General features: G+C 39.3%; 1 protein-coding gene across 2 annotated transcripts in view; it reads right to left on the bottom strand.

Moving 5' to 3' along the window:
* The window catches only part of pde3a (phosphodiesterase 3A, cGMP-inhibited), a 65,900-nt gene extending 53,214 nt beyond the window's left edge, over positions 1–12,686 (bottom strand). Inside the window, exon 1 of one of the 2 annotated variants that reach the window (XM_086141933.1) lies at positions 12,134–12,686. In XM_086141933.1, the coding sequence (XP_085998059.1) occupies positions 12,134–12,205 (72 nt within the window). In that variant the 5' untranslated portion in view covers positions 12,206–12,686. The remainder of the gene's footprint in view (positions 1–12,133) is intronic. The other variant, XM_086141943.1, reaches the window with a different exon arrangement.
* Positions 12,687–14,598: the final 1,912 nt, after the last annotated feature.

Raw genomic sequence — 14,598 nt, 5'->3', positions numbered from 1 at the left:
AAACCACTAGGAAGTGCGCACACACACACACACACACACACACACAGACACACACATACTCAAATGCACACACCGACGCAAGTGTGCACACATGCGCAGACGGACACACACACACACCTGCATTTGAGCATGTGTTTGATGAATCATAGCTTTTGTAAATGCCAAGCAGCAACTGAGTACCACGGGTATCGGCCGTTGATATTTATCTAAAAAATGCGTTTTCGTGTACGTCCTGTGCCAGTACTTGAATTTCTACATTGCTGTGTAGTATAAAACCCTAAGGAATCACGTGGACACACATTCTTATGCAAACTGATTATCCAAAAGTTTGGACCATTTTTTCAAGGTAATGCTGTTCATATGATGGATTTATTTTTAATACAATTAAGAAGTTATATGTTGAATAAAATATAAATATATAACAATGCAATACATGTTTTAGAAAAGAAAAAAATATATATATAATATATATGCATATATATGTGTGTATATACATACATACATATATACATATGTGTGTGTTTGTGCATATCCATTTATACATAAACATACATACATATATATGTGTGCGTGTCTGTATATATATATATATATATATATATATATATATATAAATGTGAGCATCATTTTTTAATATTTTAATTCAATTTTAATATTATACGCATACTCTGTCATGCAGGGTGTTGGACCTGGCTCTGTCATTTCAACAGCAATCAATGACACGGCACCTTTAAACTTATTTTTCTTAAACTTCCTTTTGAATAGATCCTTTTTTTTCCAAATTTGGAAGGGGTGTATGTATGACTCCCCCTCCCCTGAGTGTCACGACCAAAGGGGAGAAAGAAAAAAATAAACAGGAAATCGGGAGGAAGACCGTGGTGAACTTGGAAGTGTCCCAATATTTTACTATTTTAAATGTTTTTAATATTTGCATATATTCTAAAACTTGTTCAGCTTCAAAGGTTATTGCTTTTTTAGTCAATGATGCCCAAACAGAGGACAAAGTACATAGGACTCCTCAACCAACCTAATTGAAACGAAATTACAAGCAACTCAGATACATGTTTGTTTATTTTAGAGGGATACTGCAAACCAGGGTTATTCAGCCAAATGAGGACCAATCTAATTTTACTTCCATTTGCTTTTCCCAAGCACTTGAAAACGCGAGGTCGAACATAGCAACACTGATCCGGACCCCTTTTTACTGCATACAATACTTAAAATAACTCAAATTTAGCTAGCATGAAAAAAAAATGTTTTTTCCAAGAGTTGCTTTCAAAATATCTTTGAATTTGTCTTTATTCATTTATGCATGTATACTTATGAATTTATGTGGTTATCAATTTATTCATTTATTCATTATTGCATTTTACTCATTACATTGTTACACACCTTTTGGCTACGTGTGTGTGAGACTGAGCTTAAGCTTGATTTGAATAATTTCCGAGAGTCATATTAAAGATCTAGGTATTTTTAATGTAACCTGGAGTTTGGGCTATTTCTTGTGTATTTTACCACAGTTTATCACAGCAATTATCTTAAAACAGAATTCTCCAAGCTATGTATTACATTCATTAAGAGTGCAATGAAGCACTTGTGCTGCTCGCTAAATATGTCAGTAAGAGTTAAAGTCTGCAAACCAAAGTCCCTGCTGCATGTAAGAGAACTAGTAGAGCAGTTAATTTGTGCCCCGTCCTGCATTAAAAATAGTGAATTATTCAATTGTTCAGCTCATGCTGTGTTAAGACAGGACCATCTTGTTTGAATTAAGTTAGGCCTATTAGGGAAACTACTATGTAATAATCCGAATCTCCACTTGTAGCAACCAGGGTGTATACAAGGTTTGACCAAGAAAGCAAAAAAATCAGGTGATTTTAAAAACAAGAAAACAAATTCAAATACAAAAACAAAGACAAATAATGAAAATTAAAATTAAAACACAAAAATAAAAATAAAAATAAAAATAAAAATAAAAATAAAAATAAAAATAAAAATAAAAAATCAGACAATGCAGAGAATTTAACAAATGACGTGCCCATTAAAAGGGATTGTCACAGTTCCATCGCAGTGAAAGAATATGGCATATATATAATGTGTTGGCTTACACAACATATGCGCTGCCAGACGTCCGATTCATGTATGATGTATATCTACATATGGTTGAGAACTGAGGAATCAGAGCATGCCTGATTCCACGACCTTGATTTTAAACCTCCTTCCAATGTTGCGATGCGAATGTGAACTGAGACAAACACAAAAATATAGCAAACGAAAATACTCAAATTGGGTGACTAGAACTGTGTCACGTAAAGTAAAATTACTGTGAGATGAATGTCAATGAATAATTAATGCATTTCTTTAAAAAACGGAAAACACTTGAATTTATTTAACGTTTTTATGTGTCAAATATGTTTACCATCCAATTTGAGCTGACCGTGAAGACTGGGAAGTTTAATTTTTTTTTTTTTTTTCAGTCATTTAGTTTGACTGACAGATGTTGTGACTGTCATAAAAAAAATAAAAATAACTCCCCATTGCAACATAACGTGAGAGGATTTATTGAACCTAGACAGACAGACAGATGTATGGCTAGATCTGCTTGTAGACGACCCCACCGCCACCACCATCCGTCCAGGCCAAGCCCTTCATTCCCAACCACCCCTCTCCTCTCACCGAGCATATTTTAGTTAAAACACACCATTGAGTCAAGCAACAAGGGGATCCTTGTCCAAGGCCACCAAACCTCCATTGGACAGCCAGCGGGGAAGCCACTTTATATGTATGTGTGAGTGTGCATGTGTGAGCACGTGTATACAGTAGTGGCCAAGCCAAGTTAAAATTATTTGCTGCTGCCTTTTAGCAACAAGCTGCAGAGGCCACATATTTTCTCTCTCTCACCCCTTTTTCTTTTTTTTTTTTTTCCCTGAGCTCTCTCCGGTCTCCTAGGGAACATATGGCGCGGGCGCGAGCACAAAAAACAAACACTTGCAATCTCCATCGCACAAACAATACGTGATCGATATAAACTTGCTCCAACAACTCCATTTGAGAGCTCGGAGCGGCGGCGGTGTGCTAACACCCGACGCGGGGACCAGATACCTGCCATTTTACCATCAACACTTCTACTGTGCTTGGCAGCCGAGCTCCCTTCCCTCCCCATTTCCTCACCCACCCCGGCAAATCTTTCAACACTCTGCCCCCCCCTTCTCCTCTCTCATGCAGCAGCTCCTACATTAGGTCCCCTCCAGCCCCCCTCCTCTCTCACACACACTTACGCTGTCCCACGCTAAGTTCGCCGCTTGCAGCCGGATGTACTTTGTGCTAACACCGGTGTTCTTTCCTTTCCACCACATCTTATTCATTAATCACCTCTTTTTTTTTTTTTTTTTTCTCTCCAGCCGCTGCCTCTAGTATACTCGTGTCGTCTTTAAGTTTCAACTTTTTCCGAGTTTCTATTTTTGAATAAAAAAAAAAAAAAAAAAAAAGATCAATCCGGGACGACAGCTGAGCCCTCTGGCAACTCAGACCTACCTGAAAAATTCTTTTTCAACTTTACCTAATTTCCGCACAGTCCTTGTCTTCTTTTCTCACTGGATATATATCATTATTTATCACACATTTTTCTTCTTTTTTTTCATTCTTCAGTTGCTTCTCTTAAGAGCAGAAGCCGATGTATTTACATATGAACGCATTTGTAATTACGTTGTACATTGATAAGTCTTCAATGTAACTTTAATTCTTAGGCGCAGTGTCTGCAAAGGTTATACATTATAAAACAAAGGACGCGTGTCGTCGTCTTACTGTCCTCGGGTACGAAAGGGATGGGAATCTGCGCGCACCGGTTTGTTCCAGTTGATGGAAGTCACACAACTGAAACAACTGACCTCAAAAAAAAAAAAAAGAAAATACATTGATCAAAAACATCGGTACTGTTTTCACACCTCCTCTCCTTCAAGTTTTCTCGTCTCGGGGGTTTCAGGCCCTCCGGTCCCAGCTGCGATTCCTTATCGGGCCTTTTTTCTATAGTTATTTGAGCGTTTCTACACACCGCTACGCCCCGTGCGATACCGGTGACGTGGTTAGCTGGCCTCTGCGAGCCAAGGATCTTTTCCCTCCACTCAGCTTTCTTCTTTCGTCATCGCGAGCTCTTTTCCTCAGTCGTCAGTTCTCCTGGTGCAAATCGGTCACTGGGTGCGTTCAGACCGAAGCCGGCTGAGATAATCGTGCGTTACCTACGGATTATATCTAGGATACACCGTCCGCCATAAACAACAGTGTAATATATTGTTTTAACCTTTAATTCGCAACACCCTCCCGGTTGCAACCGATCCACCGCCAGATGACGAGACCCATTTGCATCCCGATCCGGCAGGACTGGACCCGTCTATGATTCTCCGGCGTCGCTTTTATTGTATAAATTGGGGATCTAAAGACCTAACTATTACGTCTCATCTCTAATGTGATGTCACAGCGCGGTGAACAGGCCAATTATAGCTCGCCAAACCCCCAGATACTGCTGCTGCTGCTGCTGCTGCTGCTGCTGCTGCTGCTGCTGCTGCTGCTAGTGCTGTGAAGCCACACCGCAGTGACAATCTACGATATTTGTTTGATGGCGCTCAATACCTTTGTGCTCGATAATGATCATCTCCTTCTTAAGCTCTCTCTTTGCACCCCATCCTACAATAGCGGAAGGTGAAAAAAATATGTTTTCAAATCTAAATATGTTATTTTAAATGATTAAATCAGCAAGCAGAGGTAACAACCGCGATCATTTGTTTGGGTAAGGTGACCTGGGATCGACCGATGTTTGGAGTGAAGAGTGAACCCCTCCTTTCACCCAATATCCAGCCCTGGATATGAGCTATAGATAACAAATGGATGGATTTCACTGCTCCTCAAAAAAGTTTCGGGAGGATTAAGCTATATAAGAGACAATAAGAAACGATGATATCGTACATCGAAACTCTATGGTGGCAAAGTCCCAACAGATTACTAGCGTGCATCTTTGTCCTTGCAATTTGAAGGGCGAGTCGCACCATGATCATTCCCAAAGTAAGGCTGAGAAAATTCCAGAGAAAGATTCTCACTGGTCTCTGAACAGACTTAAAGTTGATGGAGCTGTTCAAATTGGCCACTTTAAGAAGTCGCCATCGATGTGCAGCTCCAGATTAGCACCAACAGTCTGCGTTTCATTCATTCATTCATTCATTCATTCATTCATCTTCTGCTTCTGCATGCAGGATTATGTGGGTGCTCCAGCCCATCCCAGCCGCCATTGGTCGTAACTCTAGACTCTAGGTGAGGATCTAAGGCTCCAGCCAATCACAGGGCCACAAAATGAAACAAACAACCATTCACTTGTTCATTCATCTGTGTTATTTAGGGTCTCCGATGAACCTACTGAATGTTTTTTGACCGCGGGAGGAGAACGTGGAGGAAAGCTACGCAGACACGAGGAGAACATGCAAACTGGACACCAAAAGTACCCATGCCGGAATCGAACCGGCGAACTGATGATGTAATGGTGATAATTTGAGGCCATTGTATTTGTTACTGAAGACATTTTTCTTTTACAACATCCAAATGTGAGTTACTGAGGTTTATGGCTCTGAAAGTTTTCACATTTTTATCTTTCTGGGTTATTTTAAGTTCAAAAATGCTTTTTTTTTTTTTTTTTTTCCTTTTTTTTTCTAACCAATCACAGACATCCATGCTGAAGTCACGTCGCAATGCAGTCTTTCCCATTGTTTGTGTGACATGAATGACCGGACTGTAAATACAACTGGCAAATATTCAGTTCAGTACATTTCTATCAAACCCTGCAAATGCCATATGCAAAATAAGGCACGCAATGTGGAGGGCATCCCACGATATTCTACAAAGCATGCAAAACACAAACATTTGTCAGCCTTCGGACCCAGAAGAAGGGGAGGTTAAGTAAATATTATCAGGGAAGGATTAAGATTGTCAATGTAATTGAAATTCTGGGCACATATCGGTGAGGGTGGGGTTCAGGAGAGGAACCTGGATAAGGACTGACGACACACTAACCCGTTGTAGCCAACGGTAGCCGGCACAATAGGTCACTTAATCCCAACCTTTTTTATTTTACTTTTTATTTTGATGATATCGGTAATATTTAAGGTATACCACCGACTTTAATTAACAGTTTCCTGTCTCTGCACACAAATATTCAACTTCATTCAAGACCCCACGTAAGATGTTTAACTCTTTCTGATGGCAATCTGTGTTTTCTTACGTCTCTCACTGACACCTATGGTGCTTCACATGCGTCACAAGATGCCATCCTTATTTGAAGACTTTTTTTTTTTTTTTGGCACGGGGCGACACGTTTGAAGTGAAAATGAAATCACCGGGAAATAAAATTTAGCGAGGGGAATGTGCGAAAAACATAGCCGCGTCCAAATTGTCATTGTAATTTCGAGTTAACCACTTCTGCCCTCTCCCCGTCTGCGATGGTGATTATGCATAAACAAATCATAAAAAACAATAACTGCCTTTATACACTGAATAAAAAATAAATGAACCACATGAAGTCACCCTGAAGAGCCGATGCTATTTTCCAGCTTCCAGTTCAGCAAAGTGCCTGTCTTGCCTCCGGCTTGGCAGGCTGCAGCAGACTGCTTCATAAATACTGCACAGCAGATGCTTGACGAAAAACCCCCACTTCTCGCAGGTACAACTGCACTCTGGAGAGCTTCATTATCTACAGCGCTGTACCTACAAACTGTGCGTGTTTGTGTCAGGTGGATGTCGGGAGATGGCACGATAAATAACATTTGAATGGATAAATCGACAAACCGACCGCTTGACGGATTTAATTGGAGGCAATTTACATTCTTTACCTCTGCTTGACGAATGAAAAACCGCCCGGATCGTTTTCCCGACTCAAGGCATGAACAAAGTCCCGGGTATATTGATAATCGGGCACGATCACACCGTCACCACTGACACTCAATACTTTACGCCGCGGGTTCATTTCAGAGGGTTACGAATTATCATTTTGCATCATTTTTAAACTACTGCGAGGACTTGGAATAGCCAATCAGATGATTGAAAGTAGGAACAGTGCACAGAGCAACAACACAGCGAACTACTAAATGGTGAATTGTGTCTTGAGGGCGATGTTAAAATGAATTTGGAGGTTTCAACCTGCGGAATAACAAAGCTGCTCAAGATGTGATACGACATTGATGGCTTAAGATTCAACTATTTTAACAAGCATGGTGTTTCAAAGGTCGTTTCTAGATCATCAGCGATCATCAATACCTGAAATAAAAATAAAAAAACTGCATCGCTTTGTTAAATGATGTTTACTAAAATGTTTCTGTAACAGTCACTTCCATCTATCTATCTATCTATCTATCTATCTATCTATCTATCTATAGCAAATATGGTATGGCTGAAACATATGTTCAATTACAGTAAGATATAATATAAACATTTTTTATATAAACAGATCTAGTGAGTGCTTATACATTTCTTAAAGTAAATGTTTTTCAATTAAAGATTTTTTTTTCAGTGAACATATGTCAAATCTTTGTCCATTTCTGCAGTCTTTTGGAGTAATTCTTGTGTTACTAGCTGTAACAAAATTAATTTCAATTTATTATTTTCACATATTACATTATATTATAAACTCAACTAATATTATTAAAAAATTAATCATAATAATACTAATACTAATATTACTACTATTAATAATAATAACAAGAGGAAGAAGTATCTTTATATGATAATAATAACAATGATTATTATTATCATTATTATTATTATGATTTTATTACTTTTGTCTCTCAGACAAAGACTCAATAACAATAAATACCAAAATTAAAGAAATGTTTTTATAGATTAATTATGATTGTGTAGTCAGTTATTTTTAGTATGTGGGCACTTCCTGGTTAACAAATAAAATGTATTAATTATACAAATAAAAGGTATCAATTATTAAAACAATGACACCATTTTGGAAAACTTATAATAGAAAAAAAGGAAGAAAAAAAAGGGAAATATAAAATGCGCTTTTTCTTTCTGTGTCTGATTTCTATGTTCCTCTCATTGGTCCATCACATTGGACAGACAGGCTGGGCTGACGGAGAACAAACTGTCCTCAGTGTCTGGTCAACTGAGAGGGCTTTTGGGGTTTCGTGTTTTAAAGTTCAATTTGTCATCACTTCTGTCCCGGGATACAATGGTTAATGGAGCCATTCTATTAGTACAGATAGACCACTAACTTGTGTTCCCTGGATACCAATTAGAAATGACCAACCAGCATCGAGAGCCGGACAGCTGTCGTAAGAGGTAATGAGTAAATGAGAATTTGTAGAATCAAGATAAATGTTCGCGACCCAACTTTACTTGCTACCACAGAGCATTAAAAAAACAAATAAGCAAACCTCTGCGGCGTGGAAGAACGACAGGTTTCAGATTGAAGCCTCCATAAACTTAATGAAGCTTAAAAGCTAAGGAGAGAAGTTTGTCTAAATATCGTCTACATGGAATTGCTTGAAATTCATTCAGAGTTCAACGTCAATCAGTTTATGTTGTGTCGTTCCAGATTAAAAGACTATCGGGGTAAAGATGAAATACTATCTTCTTCCACAAAAAGCAATTAATTTCCAACCCAGATGAACTGTTTACTATTATCAAGAAAAAGGACTTTGCCAATCTTGATATTGACTTTATACCATCTGAGAGAAAAGCGTACTTGCATGACCATGTAATACAACACATTAAGGAAATGTTACATTTCAACCAACAAGAAAATAAAAACAATTACGTGCACATAAACTTATATCTGCCAATCAAAAAGCCAAGAAGATAAAAATGATGCGACTGAGAAGCTGCTTTGCTTCTTGGGTGTGGCACAAAATGTCAATATGGCAATAAGATCCTGCCTCTTGAAATACCAGTGCACAGCCAAAAATCAATATTTCCATTAAAGCAGTTATTCTTAATGGATGTACGTGTCTCTCTTTTGAAACTGTTTATTTTTTACATTGTACTTGTACATGCTTGCTTAAGTGGCATGGCACAACTGCGCAATATTTCAGATCTGCGGTCAAAATTTGCGGCAGAACCACTGGATTTAGTGACTGACGACAGCAGCTAACAAACCAGAAAGTATTCAATCGTAGCCAACAAAAAGAAATAAATTTCGAGATATTTCAATGGCAAGCCAGGCATTCAATTTCAACTTGACTTTTTTTATTTTCTACTAAAATTTACCTTTTTTAGCATTTTGGTTTGGTGCAGCTGTTCAGCGGACTCATAAGTCTCTATAACAAGATAAAGTAGCCTAAAATACTGCCTCATTTATTAGCATCAGTAATTTAATTGTGGCGGTGCGATTGATGATGTGTAATACAGGATATGACGTTCGGACCACTTATCGGACGCGGGAATTTATCAATGAGATTGGAACGGACAAAGGGCTCCGAAAAGACTCATAAATGCGAGTGTAATCCGTCATCCCGCGAGTGCATCCTGTCAACTACCCCCAAATTCGTAAGAAGACGCGCGGCAAACCATTGAAACCACTCAGTTAATCTTTTCTTTCTTTGTCACGTGTACCCACTCGCTCTAATCTTAAAATCCAGAGTGAAATCCAGGCAAGAGGAAAAAGCCCAGGGTAGTCAGCTTGAATTATGCTGCTGTATTAGTTGAACCATAAGTGTGCAAGACAGACACTCTCAGTCAGAGAGTGATCACGGTGTATCTGATCTGCACGTGCACGTGTACGGATACGTCGTGTCCGAGGGGGGCTTCCTCAATTCGAACCGAAGAAACCTCTCGGACGAGAGATGAAACGTCTTCAAGGATAGAAAATCAAGTTCGTTTGCAATGAGAAGAACAAGATTTAACCAGGAACCATCCACACACACATGTGAGCTCCCATCTTCTATCAGGGAGTCTTCATAATCATAATCAATTAAAATAATCAAATAAATAACATAATAATCTAGTTCAGGTGCAATTGTTCAAAGTATTTTCTTCCACTGCATCACTTAATTATTACTATAGTTTCGTAATAATCTATTTTTACTATAATCATGATCATCATCATCATCTTCCTTCAGCTGCAGGGAATCTTCAAATTTTTGCACTTAAGACTTTAAAACACTTTATAGCCTTGACTTTGACACTAAATAGTTTTATTTTCATTTCTCACCCCCCCCCTTTTTTTTTTTTACTGTTTATAAAATTTCCTTCTATTATTCATTATTGTTATGTTTTACTTGAAACTCTGGCACAACAATTTCCTTCAGGATAAATAAAGTTGTTCTTATTCTTAGTCTTAGTCTTAGTCTTAGTCTTAAAATACCACTGATCTCCTTTGGATAGAGTTTTGATTTGATTGGACAATAAATGTGACTGGGAAATATTTCTGATAGACTTTTGAAATATTGATGGTTAAATCTGAGTAACAATCGTAGTATTTGAAAATGTGTTGAGTTTGACAGCAATGGCAACACACATCTATTGCAAACTCAATAAAAAGCTTGTAAAAGTACAGTAACTCATTGTTCATAAATGGCCTGATTAGTATTTTATTGACTCAATAATCTTTGTAAATTGAAGATTGTTAATCTGTAAATTCTTGTAAAAACTCTTGTAAAGCTGTAAATTACTGTGAAAATGTGATATTTTGGTTGAAATTGAAAATCCCAATGTGATTCTAATCCACGTTTTGTTTGTTTTTTTTTTACCTCAACTCCTTTTTTGTTTTTTTACCTCAACATTGTATGAAAATCTGGGAGGAGTCTTAATTTGGTTAGGTACCAAGATAACTTGGGGTGAAATAACGTCATATCATTTTAGTCAGTATTAAAATCAAACTAGAGTTGGAACTTCGTTCTAATATTGATTCCATAACCTAAATCCAACAAACCAACTTTTGAATGTTTACATCCAGTTATGTGTCTGCTTGAGATATGAACTCCTTGACCCTGGTATTTTAAAAATGACATTTTTATCTATAAAGATTTTCTATCTGCAAACATTTAGACCAAAAACAGTGAACAGTGGTGTCAGACAGTTAAATAACTTAATAAAATATTTCCCTGGTCCCAATTTGCTGCATGTATTATTCTTAAATTGTAACAAAAGTAATATTTCCAATTGCAAAGCTCGGGTTTCCCTTTCTATTTGAGGCTCCAGGCATAATGTTATAATCTAACTCCACTACATAAGCCGTACTTTCATAAAAATGCGTGATATGAAAATAATTTCCAAAGCACTATAATAATTCTTCATTATTTCTATTTATTTATGCATGTATTTATTGCATGTGAGCAGCTCCAGTTGTATAATAGAGATGTGTTCCCAGGTCCAACCAGTATAGTGAAATTCATTCATCGTCATTCTCCGACTACATTTCCAAAACAAAATCCACTGCACAGAACCTCACACAAGCGTGTGGAAAATAAAAATAAAAATAATTAAAAAAAAAAAAAAAAAAAGATTTCCTGTTTGAGTGAGAACACACTCCTAATCAATCTGGGATCCATTAAGTATTAAGTTTGGGAACACGTGCATGACACTTCTGGCCAGCACCCATGATAACCAGAGCCTTTCAAATATTTAAACATGACCTCACACCTTTGTGAGCGCGCACACACACACACACACACACACACACACATTGTGGCATGCTAAGTGCACCATCCTCGTGCTTATCAACTGCAGGTCTTTGAATAAGGCGCGCAGCTCAACGATGATGATGATGATGAAGATGTTGATGATGAAAATGATGAACAAATTAGTAGCAGTGCAAGAAAACACACTTTGCAGGGTGTGGATGATGATGATGCCGTTTGGAGCCAAAACACCTCCCTCACGTGTGACCAAATAGGCCGTGTGTGATGAAGGAGAATGTGAGTGGAGAAAAAAAAAAAAAAAGAAAACAAACTGATAACCTATTATTAGCATTATTACACCTCGTTATTACAGTTAATGTCTGCGGCGGTATCAAGGAATGCGTAAAGCTGTCACATGTGGGAGATAGCGGCGCCAGAAAGAAGGTCACGGTGGAAAAAAAACAACAAAAAAAAAAAAAAAAACAAAAAACAAAACGCAGGGAGCTGTGGTGTAAGGATTGAAGTTGTCCTACCTGGTCCCGCGGAATGCACGGCAGCGAAGTCCTGCGGTGGGACTTGCTGTTGCTCTGGCTGTGAGCCATCATCTCCGAGGCCGCTATGGAGCTGGACCTCCGTCTCCTTCTGAAGACAGGGATGTCCTCCTCCTTCGCCCCGGTCACAGAGCCACAGCACCCCGTCCCGCTGGTCCCTGAGGCCGGCAGGAGCCGGTCAGCATACCTCGCAAGCAAAAACCCCCAGCAGGTAGGCCAGGTAGGGTCTCCAGCTGGCCCGGACTTCGCTTGAGGAGACGGGCCGGATGGCGCGGACGGTCGCCTCCCCCCCCCAAAAAAAACCCCAGACCGGGAGAGTCCCGGCGGCCGCGCAGCCGAGGGTGACCGGAGTCGCGGGGAAGGGAGACGGGGCTGCGCTTCCGCTGCCACGGACGAGCGAGATACGAGCCGGGCCGGAGGAAGGAGCGGGCGGGCGGGCGTAAAAACGCCGGGGAGACGCGGTCAAATCCGGTGCGCGGAAGACAGAAAGCCGTGAGACAGCGCCGCGGTGATTTCCGTCACCGCTGCCCGCATCCCGGTGGAGCGATCCGAGGAGAGCCGAGACTGTGGCGATGCGGACTGCAGACGGCACCCTTCGGCGAGTCCGTGTAACGGCGTGTCTCAGCCGCGACTGGCTCCCCGTGTCCCGGCGCGGCGGCGTGACACATGTCTTCACGCAGCCGCTGCGCTTCTACGCAGCCCACGGATGGGATTCACCCGCGCGTCTCCGTGAACCCCCCTCCGCCTCAGAGGCCATCCTTGTCAGTCAAAGCACAAATAATAATCGATGAACGCCCACGCGTGATCCCCCCCCCCACACACACACACACACCTCTACCCTGCACACACACACCTCTACCCTGCCCTCCCCACTCGGTTATGACACAAAAAAAATCCTCAAAAATAATACCATGAAAGGGAAAGTCGAACATGCGTGGATAGGATTTGTTAGAAATGCAACTTTTATCACACTTTGGATGTTCACTGAATAAATAACCTCGAAATACCCCTGAACCCCCCTTTTCTTTGCCCTCCCACTATCCTCCTGCACACCCCCATTTTTTTTTGTGAGCTCTGCACAAAATGTCATGGCCCCACGATGATTGCCAATAAATGCTGAATCTGTGTGAATCATAAAAGAGGAAAGAGAAAAAAAATCCAATACTTTTTGCAAATTTGTGTGATATTACAAATGCGCAAACTTGTTTTGCCCTCATTTGTTGTTGCACACGTCCCGACACTTGCTGGGATTTCAAGTTACACTCATCACTCTGACTGGTTCTGTCAAATAATCAGACCTCATGCTATTTTATTAATCGAAATAAACGTTTTGGAAAAAAAACACGTGTGATTTTGAAAAGCTCTCCAAAAGTGTGTCATAGTGCTGCGGTGCCCAAAAAAATATTTAAAAAAGATCTTGGTGTACACAGGTGCAGCGATATGCATTACAAAATAATGGATATAACCACTGAACTGGAAAAAAAAATATATATATTGTCAACGTGCCTTAAATGCTCAAATTGATATTTCACCCCAAAATTAAAATGGTGAAAATCAAACTTTAAAGGAAAAAGTTTGCAGCGTTCCCAACTGGGACATTTGAACACTGTTTCAAATGAAACAAACAAATAAATGAATACATTAAAAAAAAAAAAAAATGCAATATCCATATAAATAAGACATATTACCGATTACGTTGAGTAAAAATTTGGCAAAGGCAGTTGGGGTTTCAGGAACCTGAGGTAAAAGCAATGAATTACCATATAATATTGGTTTGGTTTTAAGTAACAAAAGACCCGCAGATCCAATATCGCTGTAGATGATGGTGGCAGGACCCTCAAACCAAATCTGTCTGATGAAACGCACAAGTTAAAACCCAATCGGTGACCAAAGGTGCAGTGCAACGACCAGAAGAACCCTTGAACATAATCTGTGTTGCAGCAATAATGATTAATTCATCAATTCTAATAACGCAATATGTAAAAAAAAAATGACGTAAAGCCCTGGGATTTACATACCTTGCTCATCCACTCATTTAAATGAGCCAAAGATGTACAATGAATCTTTAGAAGTGACCTAAAAATGTGTTCATATCAAACAAAGAAAATCATCAATTAACATTTACCCTCTGAACAACTGGTGTTCGATTTATGGAGGGTGCATTTATATATTTTGATTTTGAGCCGTTCCTTTGCTCTTTGTTGAAAGTAGTTCGTTTTTTAAAACTCCCAAAACGGCTGAAGCTGGCCGTCATACGTGCATGCACACCTACTTACATACATGCGACATGAGACTGATTTTCCTGTTTGTTTAAACTCCAATTGCAATCTCAATTCTTCAAAAATCCACTCTCTCATAAATGTATGGTTGAATTAGCCACAGCTAAGTTAAGCCAAAGTTGTTTGTTTTATTATTTTTTGTTCGTCAGTGTGATTGAAAAAAAAAAA

Source organism: Fistularia commersonii, chromosome 3, assembly GCF_037954325.1.
Source record: "Fistularia commersonii isolate RoL2024-O1a breed Wild chromosome 3, RoL_Fcom_v1.0, whole genome shotgun sequence".
NCBI lineage: Eukaryota > Metazoa > Chordata > Actinopteri > Syngnathiformes > Fistulariidae > Fistularia > Fistularia commersonii.
This window is presented reverse-complemented; position numbering and strand designations above follow the sequence as displayed.